The sequence below is a fragment of the Lampetra planeri genome, chromosome 4 (assembly GCF_965212315.1).
Source record: "Lampetra planeri chromosome 4, kcLamPlan1.2.h2, whole genome shotgun sequence".
NCBI lineage: Eukaryota > Metazoa > Chordata > Hyperoartia > Petromyzontiformes > Petromyzontidae > Lampetra > Lampetra planeri.
Window position 1 is genome coordinate 8,369,998 of NC_136110.1, and position 14,478 is coordinate 8,384,475.

A 14,478-nucleotide genomic window follows, 5' to 3' on the forward strand; every position below is an offset into this window, starting at 1 on the left:
TACATTACATCTGGGTTTGGCAATAAGGATGCTGACAATGTTTCGTTTGGTCTAATGCCTAAAATAATTATCTGGCTTTCCCTACGCCAAGAAAATAAATCTTCTTGAGATGAAGCATGGCTCACATTTTCATCTTCAACTAGCCATCAAGGTGAAAGTTGACCCAAAGAGACCACCGTCTAATCCAGCCACTGTTCTGCTCGACTGCCATTGCTTTGCAGCAAAGAGTTTTGCCCATTCTCTGAGCAACTCTGACATTTGCTGCAAGGAGGAAGAAGCATCACAATGAAAGTAATCGTCAGTGTTTGATTTTGCCTTGAAGATGGAAGGAGGAAAGCATATCATTAGATTGTACCAGGGCATCAAACTGTGTGAACTGTAACTGATAACCAGAATCTGCTGAAAGGTTTCCCACTAAAACAGGATCTCAACATCAAACCGGAGAAATGCACATGGACTGTAAATTACAATATCTAAAACAAAATAGCAATTGTTCAAGAAGTTAAATATTAACATTTCCATAATTATCTGCTTCATTGCTTTCTGTTACAGTTGCCGTGTACAAGTTTGATCCCCTGTGGCGTACAACAATTGAACATCATCATCACCATCATCGGCTCGTAAGACACAGAGGACGCCACATTGTCCCTATGTGAAAAATCCATTGCAAGCTCAGAATGGATTTGGGGGAAAAAAAATTAAGTGATCCTCAACAGAGCAACAGGACGGACATTCCGCGAGGGTCACCTGAATTACTATTACTGTCCACAGAGTCGTCTCGACTTCCTGAGGAGAGAGGAGGTCAGTGTGCGGGCGCCACGTTTTTCAACCGACGCAGTGCAACAATTCGCCCACGCAGCCCTTTTGCTCCCACGCGCCTTTTTGCGGCAAGATGCTCGGGTCGTGCGAACGGTGCGAGGAAGCACGGCGGCGGAGGCGGCTCAATTACGCGGTCCCCTTCTACAAAAATTGCAATGCGAATCATTCGTGGCAGTTTAATTTTAAGTATGTTGAAAGAGCACCAACAATGCGGTGATCCTGAAAGAACAAGCTCTAATTACAAAAGAACAAATTTCTTCAAGCAACCAATTTCAAACAGAATGACTCCTGGGAAACGCACGACTTTTTACAGCTAGCAGTAAACTTCCTTTAACTGTGGTGGCGTTTTTCCCACGTCCTTCCGAGAGCCACTGTGATTGCCCACACTAATTTCAAGCTCTGCAGAACCTCGGTCGTAGGTAACTTGTTTGAAAACTGCGGGACAGAGCGTCGTATAGGGCAGGTCGTGCATCCTGCTGGCCAATTGGACAGTGGCTTACTGGCCAATGAAGTCAAATAAAAACACACTGGAAAGTAGCCAATAGGTGAGAGAGGCATTGATCACCCAATGCCACTGGACTCAGCCACTTCCTGAGCAACCCCCTCCACCCAACCTCCTAACAGATGGAGGTAATAATGGGCATGCCTGTACTCCCTCACCCACAAACCCCCCCACAGTACCACTCACATGCCCTTCATTAGTCACGGTACTCCACTGAGCCCATGGATCAATGCACAACCACCATCAAAGTTCCATCACATTGACATGAGAAAGGGCTTCCTTCCAAAACCTAACTGCAAGACGGTGCGGCGCAGCATTGCCGCATTAAAATCCCACGCGAATACAGAGTCCACAAAGCCAAGATTCTGCGACGCGCTTCCCATCCTTTAACAAAACGCCGCTGTGAGAATTTATGGACAAAAGGTATTACGCGGGGATTTTTGTTTTTGGAGAAGGGAGATCATGCCATGTGATTTTTTTGATGACCTTTTATCAAGGTACATTGGACACTTCATCATAAGGTCAATCCACCACCACCACAATCATATTAAACATGGGGGGGTAAAAAAAATCAGCCCCCACTTTTAATAAAAAAGATTATTGCAGCATCGGCATGCATACATGGGTACCTGGTACACTCCGTAGGTTAGGAGTTTCGGTCACTGTTGAAAAAACAATTTTCGAAGAACGTTAAGAAAATCTCAGCGGTTTGCATACGAGATGCAATGTGTGCCTAGAGCAATACGGGTGGACAAAAGCCTCCCCACGCTGCATCGGTCATCGGGGTTTTTTGTTTGTTTTTACCATCCTGCACTGTGCTGGTCAGCACAGGTTTAGCGAAGGGGGCAACCAGGACCGATTCAGATACCACTCGCCACTGATGTTGGTTGGGCCAGGAATTGAACTATGGCCACCAGATTCATAGCACAGCGCACAATAAATCGCTGCGCCACTATGGTTCACCCCTGTAGTTTATTTACTTTACTAATTACTCAAATGGGTGCGCACTCACACTGCGTGCATTTACTGCTCACACGCATTGCAATCTTCTCGCCAGCCAACTAGGCCACTGAACGATTATGCAGTGCATGCTTAATGATAAGAAGTCGTCAAATTAATATGTAATTACAGTTATGACATTGCTAATGTGAACAAAGCTGGAAATGTTTGCGGATGTCCTGTTTTAAATCTCATAAAAATTTAATGAATTAAAACAATTACTGTAATATTACTGTTGCTTCTGCAGGTGTTTCTGTGCGATTTTACAGCAGCACTTCGCAACAACTTCAGTGATATGACCAACTTCATAGTTTTGATTTTAGTTCCAATGGTCACTTTGCTGCCAAATATAAACCAAGCCCTGTAGAATTAACTGGCACTGCCTAAACCACCACTCCATAATCGTAATCATCCCACGGACGATACTGACACCAAATTCATAGGTAGGAAATAAAAGACCCTCCTCATGTGTGACTGCGACCACAGCTATTAATCCTGGGGCCATAAAACTTCACACTGCCCCAAATATAATGTTTGAATGCGGTGTAGTTCCAATTAAACAACTCCCAAAGCAATTTTATCGGCTAAATCACTTACAACCCAAGCTCTCCTCATTGCTCTTCACAGGCCATACAAAGAAATTCTAGATTTGAAGCTTTCGTGACTGCAAGAATTCATATTCTTAGGTTTTTTTTCGGTAAAGTCACGTAGGCAAAAAATAAAAATTAATAAAAGTAAAATAAAAATTAAATAAAAATCACGACGTTTCGGAGGCAACACAAGCTTTCCGTCTTCAGTATATATACAAGGACTGTTTTCTTGGAATTTCTCTTACTTGATACGGCTATCGTGCTGTGACGGTTCCACCTGAAGATGGAAGCTTGTGTTGCCTCCGAAACGTCGTGATTTTTATTTTACTTTTATTTTACTTTCATTAATTTTAATTTTAATTTTTTACCTACGTGACTTTACCGAAAAAACCTAAGACTACATACAAATAAAGATTGTTATTATTATCATCAGCCATTACCAATTCACTGCTGGATGAAAGCCTCTCCAAAGCCATGGGCAAGTGATACAATTAAGGGGGTCAGGTGTCAACCTGGGGCCTGTGGCAACACATTGGGAACGGTGCGTGAGTACCTTCGTCATTACCACCAGGCAACGAGGTCACGGGGGGGGGGGGGGGGGGGCTGCTGGTGTGCGTCGAAATGTTCACTACGGGCGTCGTGTCTGCGGTTATGCGGGTGGATGTGACCTCACCGTGACCGCTACCGTGGGCTGGCGTATTGACACCAACGACTGCGGACACTGATCTGGTCTCGTCTACCGTTGTGGCGCGGTTCGTGGACGGGTAGCCCACGTACGAGCTGTTCTCAATCACTACTGATGTGAGGTTTAACGGAGGGTAGCCTGCCAAGGAGATATGAAACAAAAGAGTGGCGTTAAATGTGCACCCGCGATGGGCGCAGGATGTGAAGGAGCACAGGCCGCCTTCCAATGAAAATCATCCATTGCTTGCTGTACAAAATAACTATTTATTTGATGCAGCAGTAAATAATGACGGATGGTGCTCTGTTTCTTTTCCAAAATATATTTTTCAGATTTGTGTTGGTCAATTTTCAGATGCGAGACGTCTGCTTGAAACGTCGCCCAAGCTGCGGCATTTATCTTCATGTCGCAGCAGTGACCTGGAATGATGTGCGAAACATCGAAATACACAGACGCGCAATAAAGAAATACTGTTTATGTTTCAAATACCTGAAAGAAAACACGTGATTGCACGGTGGTGCCACAATACAAATTGCAGAATGGAAGAGGTCGTGTAGGATGGATAGACAGGGTGAGACATCAGTTTGTTTTGTGGTCAAAATGAACCATGCAGTGATGGTTGGTAATCCATTCATGTACAATCATCTGCCCACCTGCAAACAAAAACAAATCATGACTATAGGAAACCAGGATGTCACATTGCACAAACATGGTACACGATTCCCTTCCAAATATTAGTCCATGGGCCAAAGCAGAACTCGGTACCACCTAAGGTAAAACAACTTCAGCCGCACCGATTAAGAAGTTATTTACGTGATAACCCTCTCATTAACAGTGGTTATCGCAAAGTTCACTACTGTTGGCCAAATAAATACAGTGGGATAGGTAAAGTGACGTCACCTGAGGTGGTACCGACAAGTTAAATATCTGGCCTTGGCACATGGGCAATATGGCCCGACTTGCAAGCCATTAAAGGAAGTGCCACCATTCCATTCCAGGTGGTATTGTGTTTTAAAACACATTCATACAAGTGGCTTTCTCATAATTATTCTCAAAAACAAACTCAATGTGATGAGTAGGCCAAAGATTCAACGAATGTCATCTTCGGACAATCACCCTGGTGTTGATTTCACCAAACAGTCTGTGGCACACCGGAACACTGCAGTCCCTGGTACAACAATGAAATGTCAGCAAGGCCTGCAAAGGAAACATGTACGCGAGTTTCTTTTTGGTCGGTCTCAAAAGAGTTAACCAAAAACCCCATTTCAAAAGGAGAACGATGCAGTACATTTTCAGAGCAAGCATCACTTTAAAAGCAGGTTGTAAGCAAGCTAACGATATTAACTTACTTAACATTAAAAAGCACACTTCTTAAAACACACAACAGTCAAGTACGTTTGAGCAATAAAACCAACAGGAATAAAATAATTCCGAAAGGATAAACAATACAAAAGGGTTAATACTGTAGGGTCCGTCAATGCCTTCATAATCTTTTTTCTAAAGATTAACAAAAATAATGATAAAATAGAATAATAAAAAACGTCTCCAGTACACATAGGAGTATGCACAACTAAATAAAGAACAAGATAAAAACAAAAGGACAGGGCAACAGCAATGGTACCGGGCCGGCAAAGAATTCGGCGAAAAAGCTAGAGGGGAAATCGCTGCGGTGAAAGCAGAAGCAGCTCTGACGGCGGCGGCGGCGGCGGCGGTTGCCGGCAGTGGTCAAGCGGTGAAGCGGTCAAGCGGAGCAGCGAGGCTTACTCGGTGGAGTGGGGCTCCAGGGAGAGCCACCGTCCAAGCTGCCCCCGTTCCCTGGACTGGAGCAGTTGGGAGGTGCCCAGCCAGCATCGCAGTGGCAGTTGTTGTTGTTGTTGCAAACCTAGCCAATGACAGGCAGGCAGGCAGGCGCAGCCAGGTAAGCGAGCGCACCGTGAGAGCGCACGTCATCGACGTTATCGACGCATTCAGGACAAACGTGTCCACCTGCTGCAGCTGGCACGGGCTGCGGGGCTCATTCGTTGCTTGTGGCGCCGAGGCAGAAATCCCACATGATCGTGTTGGAGGCCAGCCTGTCCATAAAATTATGTTGACTAAAGGCTATGTATAGTACAACTGCTGCGAGGGCCGTTGCAGTTTGATAATTGAAGTCGAGGTGTTTAAACACTCAAGTTATTAAGATTAGAAAATTATATTTTTTAAATCTGGACACAGGTTTCTAGGTTATCTCAGTACACAAGGCGATGGTGTGTTAACTAATAACAATAATAATGTCCACTTGTAACACACAATATTCGCTCACTCTCCAAGAGAGAGAACGACTAAGAGGCGTGTGGAGCCACACAAGCAGAACGGCAGCCACGCAGTGAGCCGGCACGTAGCTGCCTTTGTCTCCCTAGTGCGGATGTTTACATGCCACACCAGACACTCATTTTGTGCCAAGTCCACCGAGGAAGGGGTAGAGGACATGTGTAGACCACCAGTTACGAACGATGCACACGGGCTGGGGAATTCCGCCTGAGTCACAAGTACCTTAGTGCAGTGCGGTCAACAAATGCCAATACCAGTATGGCATTTTACAGACTGGTTGGGCAAGTGCTGCTCAGAAGCGCCTATTAAAGCTGACACGGTGCACGAAAAGGTGGCGTGCCTCCCCATTAATGATGTCGACACACCGCGCCAAGAACTCATTTAAGGCTGAGTCAACCTAAGGGAGACACCCAGGACCAGTTCAGATATCACTCGCCATAGACATTAGCCATTGGCAGGAAATCAACTCGGGTCACTGCATTCGTAGCGCGGTGCGCCAACTGGTGCACCGCTGTTTGCGCACGCACAGAGACCACACGCACAGCAAGACTGCGTTTCAACCTAATTACACTACGCAGCATGACAAGTGCACGGCGATGTACTAGCTCAGCACAAAATCGGCAGTTTAAACCGAATACCTGGCATCACGACAGCAGCCTCGGTAACCCCCAATAAATATCAGCAATACGCTCGTACAATAATCTGGGCTTGGCCCATGCTGGTGCCCTTTTCACGCGTTCTCTTACAGCCCCCGCGAGCCTTTGCCCCCAGCTGTGCTCGCTCTAAGCCGAGGCTGTTACTACGAGCGAGATCCATAATCGCACAATCGTGGGGATCAGTGGCATTAGCAGGCAAAGCGTACCCCGTGACCGCCGCAGTAGTTGTTACACGCCTGAACGCCGAACACCGACACTTTCTGGCATTCCTGGTTCAAGCAGGCCTGTGGATCAACAACAACAACAACAACAAAAAGGCACTTTGGATAAAGAACAACTGCAATACAACACCAAGTCCAGCCAGAGTGCATTGCTCCAGCCAAGGTTATTATGGACGCGTATGGAATCGATGGCAGGACAATGGCGGCTGGAAGAGCTGCCAATGGGATGTTCACGTGGGCTTTGAACTGACACGCGTGAGCATGCGTTTGACGAACGAGCAGCCGAGCGTGGCGTTAAATCTTAATTTCAATGACGGACAATTTATCAGACGTGTTAAGGAGTGTGGACACACTCATGGACATCGTCGCATACTGCACACTGCATATATAACAACAGTAGTACACGCTGATGATTCACAGAAAAAATAATCATGTCATTTTTTTAAAAGCACAATGTTATTTCAACGCAACTAAAAAGCAATTGATTAGTCAGCCCACAAGGCTTCAGGTCTATGATTTCCCTTTGGAATTGACACAACCTGGACAGGTTTCAAATCCATTGCTACTTTCCAGCTAAAACTTTTTCCAAATAATATAGTCGTGCTTTGCTCTGAACTTGTGATCCAAAGCTAGTCATTACCAGAGTTTACAGCAGTCAACAACTTCAGACTTTGATGAGCACGTAGACCTTAATTGTTGATCCAAGACTAGAAGTCTCTACATTGCCGTGGTTCAACAGCTTCCTGCTGCACAATACACCCCTTTTAATCATCACCAATGGTCGACCTTGATAATGAAATGTCACGGTCCAGTTCCTCTTACCCACGAGACCTCAATAGCCCTGGAACAAAACCCAAGTATTGGCTATTTTTTAAAACTCGCTGCCATATTTACATCATTGTACGGATGTACACGGTCTCGTCACTTGTTACATTTTTAAGTTACTTGTGTGACCGTGTACACCAGGGTCACATGGCCTTACGTGCAATGGCTCGTGGGAGTTATTTGACCATACTTCACCACAATGGTCAGTGCAGGTTGGTGAAGGAGCACAGACACTAGAGTATAAAAGTACAGTACAACAATTGCCCTCTACTTTCAACCACATGGCTTAACCGCCACTTATATTCCAGGATCTGACAAAGTCGGGCGCATTCCGGGTGATTTGGTCGTAGGCGTTATACAACGAATTGCGCGGATTTCCTCCGAATCGTATTAATGGAGCTGGCTAAATTTCCCTTGGAGCAGATTTTGGAAGTCAAAACTCCACCTGCAGAGGACTCTCAGGAGTTAACGATCAATTTCCGTTCCTGTAAAGCGTAACAACAAAGCCACGATACAATTTCCCCTGCTGACAGCGCACACAAATATCCCAAGCATGTTTAAGTGCAATGTCCATCGTTACATATCTAACTGTCTGGAGGTGACCGAGCTGAAGGCAGGCAAGTGAAGAGATAAGTGGAAATGTGAACGTATAAAGAACATGACAGCTACACGGTGCACGCATCGGTGACCGTGGCACTGCTGGTACCTTGTCCTCTCCGCACTTGGTGCCCGACAGCACGTAGCCCGGATCAGGCACGTCGCTGCCCAGATTGAAGTAAGTCCCGCGGCACTTGTGCTGCACGTTGCCAATGGTGATGCTCGTGTCGATGATTTGCATGTCCCAGCCGACGATAGGCTGGCCCGTGCCACCCCGACACAGCAGCTTCCCGCACATGATGTTCCTGCGTGTGCGTGTGGCATCGCAGCTTCAAACACCATCCAGAATGGGCGGATGTGTGTACGTTGAGCTTCTTTCGTGCCGTACACAGCCAACCGTGATAATTGGAGGCGACTGTGGATGTGTTACACCCCTCGCAAGTGAGGGTTTTATACAGGCACACCGCTCTCCTTCCACATATGTAAACACTCATTCATGGAGTTGGCTAAATGTCCCCAATATAAGGCCACAGAGCTTGGGAGATTGTTGCTATTGGTTCTGGCTGCTTTGTCGCTTGTCTGTGATTCCTCGCGCCTCTGAATATCACAGAAACTGTGCAGCGCGGTACTAATTTGCGAGTGTATTACTGATGAATTATTTCCATTGCTTCAATGTTATTACCACAATCGTTGTTACAAGAAACGTATCTGCAAGTAAACGACCTCCACAATTAACCCCTTCCAATCGTCACGCACTAGTTAGATTTGTCCACGAGGGTTTAAGGTCCACTCACTATCTCTTTCGCACCCTACGCCACTCGTTGATTACATGCGGACCCCATTAACACCTTCAGGGAATCAATTGCACTTCACTTAAGCAAGTATAAAAAAAGTCCTGACTCTATGAATTGTTACAATCTGAGATTGGTTTCTTTATATAACGGTGATGAGTATAGTGCACTCTAGTGACTGCAAGGGGTCATGTGAATGTGTTACATACAACATCTACGAATAAAAATGAATTGCTTCTTACACGCACGATTTTTGGGATGTATCGTGCTCCGAAGAAGAAATTGTAATCAATGAATGGATGCATAGTTACACATTTAAACAACGTTCCTGTTTAAATGTGTAACGATGGAACGTGTTCACGGATTAATAAAAAAATTGGATAATCGGCTTTCAAGGCCATTATTGGACTTTAACATCGATTTTGTAGCAAATTTAGACCAATGTAATTATCATTGGCAATTTCAACAGTTACAAATGAGAGACATTTCATTTTATGAAGAGGTTTTTCTTTCGGCCAATTATATTTAAAGTGCAATGGAGTTTAACAAAATGACACTTTTCTTTACTTTTCTGTGTTTTAGTTGTTGTCAACTGTCAGTTTGGTCAGGTTCAGCCTCACAGCTTTCTAGCAAAAGAGCCATACGTGTGGACAATAACCTGCCCATGACCAAACCACCCAGAATGTGCCGTAGCAACGTGGAATTGTGAGCAACGGCTTTGGCCCACTCACAAAGAAGGGTGCCGTAAAGTATGAATTTGCGCATGGAAATACAAAATTGCCAAGAATGTGCCCGATTCTTGTCAGATCTCATAAGCTAAGCAGGTTTGAGCCTGGATAGCGCATAGATAGATCGTCGTGCAAATAAACAGGTTGCGGGGCTCCGCGATGGTAGGCAGCAGAGTGCATTGCAGCAAAATCCGTTGTGCTTAACTTCTATGCGCCCACGTTCATGTCTCCCGCCTTCACCATCCCGCACTGAGCAGCGTGGTGAAGTGTGGTAAAATAAGCCCCATTACCTACGTGGATTAGGGAGGTCCTCATCCAGCAGCGGATTGACAAAAGGGCTGTGCCCGTGAACAACAGTAAAACTTCTCTTCATCAGTCCCTTAATCTGTGGGCTGGAGACTGTTACTGCAGACTCATTAAGTGCAGCAGCAGCAGCAGCAGCAACACTGCCCGCATACTTGGGCAATATAAATAAATCGCCGTGATAATTTTTTTTCTCAGGGATTAATTCTTTGGGCAAAATGGGCGGTGGGGAAAAGAATGCCTTAATAAATAGAAAACAACAAAAACACCATCAGGAGGCAAACACAACGAGGGAGCCATTCACGTTGCTCAACTATCGGCTCGAGTGACGGCAGCGTGGCTGCGGCACCGCTCATCGCTCGTCGCAGGGGGGGGGGCGAGGCCGAGGGCGGCACCCGCCGCCTTACGCGGTCAAGCAGGCGATGTAGGAGCCGGACTTGTCACGGCCACAGTTCCCAAACTTGTCCCCGTTGTCGTTGACCACCTGATAACAGAGGTCTTCGGCCGGCTCGGATTCTGTGAGGGGAAAAGGAGGTGGGGGCGGGGGGGGGGCGGGGGGTCGCGTGCAGTTATACAGAACTAAGAAAGCCTCGAGTTATTTGGCGCTCGATATAGAGAAAGCCCTGCAGATGTGCATATGCACGTGAGTATGTGTACAGCTCAGTCAATCCGCTGCTGGATAAGGGTGTACCCCAAGCTGTTCGGGGTCATGGGGGTTTTATTTGACCACACGCTGGACAGTGTGGGTTGGTGAAGGCAGGGGACATAGACGTGGGAGCTTATAAGTTCAGATTTTTCTTAATTTTCTTCTGCTGCCCACCAAGTAGCCTCACAGTCCACACCACCTGGTGGGCGCCCATCCAAGCACTATCCGAGATACACCCTGCTTAGCTTCCGAAATCTGAGACTGGGCAAATTCTGGCTGATGAGGTCATAGGCTCATGGGCCACATAAACATCTGGCCAAATCTGTCGAAATAACCTCCACATCTAGCCCGTGGGCCCTGGTGCAGTTGCACCGCTTGCACTCGATAGCTACACCACTGAGTGATGGATCGCGACAGTGTCCGATTGGCTCGTTAGGGCAGTGGCATAGCGTGGGCCGTCGAATAGGCCCAGGTGCAAGGAATGAAATGAGCTGACCCTGTCCAATTTCCCCCCACCACTCTCCGTAGTCCGGTGCTTGGACCCATCCAATTCGTGGGGCCTGCTGCCGCCGCACCGCCTGCACACTTCGATAGCTACGCCACCAATGCAAAAGGGGAAAACGTGCAATGGGGGATGGGGGGGGTTGGCGAGGGACAGCCAGGGGCATCACCTGATCCCCACAGCTGCTGGCACTGCTCGGCGAGCGTGTTGCAGATGCCCGTGTAGCAAAACGCGGCGCCGCCCTGGCAAGGGGAGCCGCTCTTGAGGAACACGTTGCCCGGGCAGTTGGGGTTGGTACCGTCGCAGTACTCGGCCAGGTCGCACTCTCCCATGATGCCACGGCAAAGCGTGTGCTCGCTCAGAATCTGTGCGCACGAATGCACATGAACCGAAACTCTTTAATGCAAAGACCACCCCCCCCCCGCCCACGCATAGCCAGTTATAGACCTTTTGGGGCAAGTGCTGTTAGTGAGCACCTATGAACGCCGGCACGGCACACGAGGGCATGGGTGACCGGCAACATGCCCAGCCGCCTTTGTCTCCCTAGTGTTGATGTTTACACGCTGCACCAAGCACTCATTTTAGGTTGAATCGATCTAAGGGAGGCCCAGGACTGGTTCAGATAATAGTCACTGGTGTTGGCCGTGAACAGGAATTTAACTCAGGTGGCCAGTTTCGTAAAGCAATGTTGCTAACCACTATTCTACCGCACATCTTTAATGCATGCAAACGCATGCAAACATGCGCGAATTCCAATACACAAGAATGCAGGCACATGCATGTACACACGTGCCAATACATAGGAATGTGTGCACACACACGCCCACACTGCAGGATGGGTCTTTCATGCATATCGTGATCTGTGTTATCCACTAACCCCTGCCTTTAAAAACCCTGAATTCGTGGCATAAGCCATAAGATGTGGGAAAACTGGTTTGTGGCTGTAGGAGGAATACACCTGGATAAAGGCGGCTTATTCATTTAATATTCTGGAAAATATTCCAGCATATTTTTTTTGCATCCGGATTTAATTTCCAGTGTTTTCTTTAGGGAGTCCGGGATGGGCACGGAACAACCTCACATGGTCTATGATGATGTAAAAACAATAAATTGATGCATACGTTAAAAACATTCCATGAATAAATAGTGCACCGATAAGACAGAATGAAGCTTGGGAACAAGCTATCTAGTAAATGCACAGCCCTTTTGTCAACTCACTGCTGGATGAGGGCCTCCCCATGTCTTGATGGTCATGGCAACACTTCGATTATACTTTACCACCCTGGTCGGTGCGGATTGGTGAAGGCGGGGACCAGAGTTGCACCGATCGACAATGGAATTTTCTGCACTGCCCTCTGCTGCCCACTGCATAGCCCCTCAACAGCAGCTTATAACGCTGTTTTGTGAGGACTAACCAGGCTCAACTTCACTTCACTTCCAAAATCTGCCAAGAGAGGTGCTTCAGTTATCGCTTGCCACTCATGTTAGATGTGGCCAGCAACACCACTCTCCTCCTTATCAAGACAAAGACCCCCCCTTGTAGCAATACAGACTGTTGGCGCAAGTTCCGTTAACGAGCACTTAATAACGTGCGCACAGCGCACAGAGCAGCGGTATTTTATCTTCTTCTATATTCATATAACGCCTCAGCTCGAGGCGTTTTGCATAGCTTAAAGAGTGGAAACAAAAATCGAGTGATTTAGATGGCAAGGGCCGAGAAATGAGTGACCGTAACGGAGGGCACATGGGGGTCACCAAAGGCCAGGGGAGGAATGGAATGAGTGGAGGGACGGGAATGAGTGGAGGGAAGAGGGGAGGGAAGACAAAGGGAATGAGCAATGGAGAAAAGTTATGGGAAGCACCACGCCTGGCCACCTTTGTCTCCCCAGTTACGATGCTTACACGCAACACCAGCTACTCATTATAGGCCAAGTAGGCCTTGCGGAGGCCCATGACTGGTTCGGATATTCGTAGCATGGTCTCGCTAGCCAATTCCCTACTGCTTTTCCCCACACACACGCATGCCCACACGAGCGTACGCACACACATGCACGCACACAAATGCACACACACGCACGATGTAACAAATGCTCTCACCTGGCAATCTTTGCAACACAGCCCTTCGGCACACTGTGCACCTTTCTTGAGCATACACGTGCTGGCATCGCAGCACACATTGTTGCATTCCTGGTGAAGAAGACAGACGTTGTTTATTTATCACCGGGTAAAAGCCAATTTCTAAAATATAACATTTTACAGGGTAAAATAACTATGATGAGTAACACAAGTTGTAAATAACAACAAGTTGTGCACACTATAATAACTTTAAGTGATCCTAACGATGTTGTTAGAAACTGATAGCATAACAATAATGTTATGTCCATTGCAGGGCCCTCCTCAGTCTTGAAGCCTTCCTGGATAATTAAAAAGGATGACACCACAGATTCATTGATAGATGGCTCCCAAATAGATGTCAATTCAAGAGAACAGATGCCACTGCAACAAATGATGATGATGCTGATGATACTAATAATAACGTTTTAATTTCTCTATGAACACCTGATCCAAGACTCTTTGAGCAGGGTGCTGCATTCGGATGTTTAGCCAATTCCACTTGAGTATTATTCACGTGGTAGGCAACCAGAGTACTTAGAGAAAACCCATTCGTATAAAGGGTGATCATTCAAATCTCAAAAGACGGTGGATTCAAAAATCCATTTGTTGTACCAACATATTTTGGCCACCTTACAGACCAGCGGGTTTGGGAATTTCACCAACCCACCATCACCTCCAATGCGCTCCATCGCAGTAGTGAGCGTGAGCCATTGGGCCCGGGTTTTGCCATTTCAAAGGAAGATCGTTGTCGTGTTTTACACCATTACTCGGCGGCAGACCAAAACGATCAACTCGCCGCACTTGGAACGCCTCGTTTAACGACGGGTGCCCGCCTAGGACTGAACTCGGGATCTCAGCGGCGCCAGCTCAGCGATCCAACGTAGGCACAGGCCCCCCACCCCCCTAAGCCCAAGTGCCCAATGGCATCGTCACGGCAAGCTGCCGTGCCCCGCAGGCGGCAGTGCGCACAGCGAGGCCAAGCGCGGGGCTCGTGAGATGGGGTACCTGGACTGTGCCGCAGTCGCACTGCTCGCCGACCTCCACGTACTGGTTCCCGCAGCGCGGGCCACCGTACAGGTCGCCAGGGCCCGGCACGTTGAAGAGACACATGCCCACTCCCTGCTGGAGGCTGCCCTGCAGGTCCTTTCGACTGCACGAGCTGAACACCTGGCCAGGCGTGAAGCTGAACGCG

General features: G+C 47.4%; 1 protein-coding gene across 3 annotated transcripts in view; it reads right to left on the reverse strand.

Annotated features, from left to right (window-relative positions):
- The window catches only part of LOC144717663 (disintegrin and metalloproteinase domain-containing protein 12-like), a 60,094-nt gene that overhangs the window by 12,911 nt on the left and 32,705 nt on the right, over positions 1 to 14,478 (reverse strand). For 2 of the 3 annotated variants that reach the window (XM_078593196.1, XM_078593198.1), the window contains exons 12-21: positions 14,292 to 14,469; positions 13,269 to 13,358; positions 11,341 to 11,536; positions 10,431 to 10,539; positions 8,311 to 8,506; positions 6,765 to 6,842; positions 5,357 to 5,474; positions 3,584 to 3,733; positions 1,951 to 1,983; positions 748 to 786 (exon numbers count right to left, since the gene is read on the reverse strand). In XM_078593196.1, coding sequence (XP_078449322.1) covers positions 748 to 786; positions 1,951 to 1,983; positions 3,584 to 3,733; positions 5,357 to 5,474; positions 6,765 to 6,842; positions 8,311 to 8,506; positions 10,431 to 10,539; positions 11,341 to 11,536; positions 13,269 to 13,358; positions 14,292 to 14,469 — 1,187 coding nt within the window. The remainder of the gene's footprint in view (positions 1 to 747; positions 787 to 1,950; positions 1,984 to 3,583; positions 3,734 to 5,356; positions 5,475 to 6,764; positions 6,843 to 8,310; positions 8,507 to 10,430; positions 10,540 to 11,340; positions 11,537 to 13,268; positions 13,359 to 14,291; positions 14,470 to 14,478) is intronic. The other variant, XM_078593199.1, reaches the window with a different exon arrangement.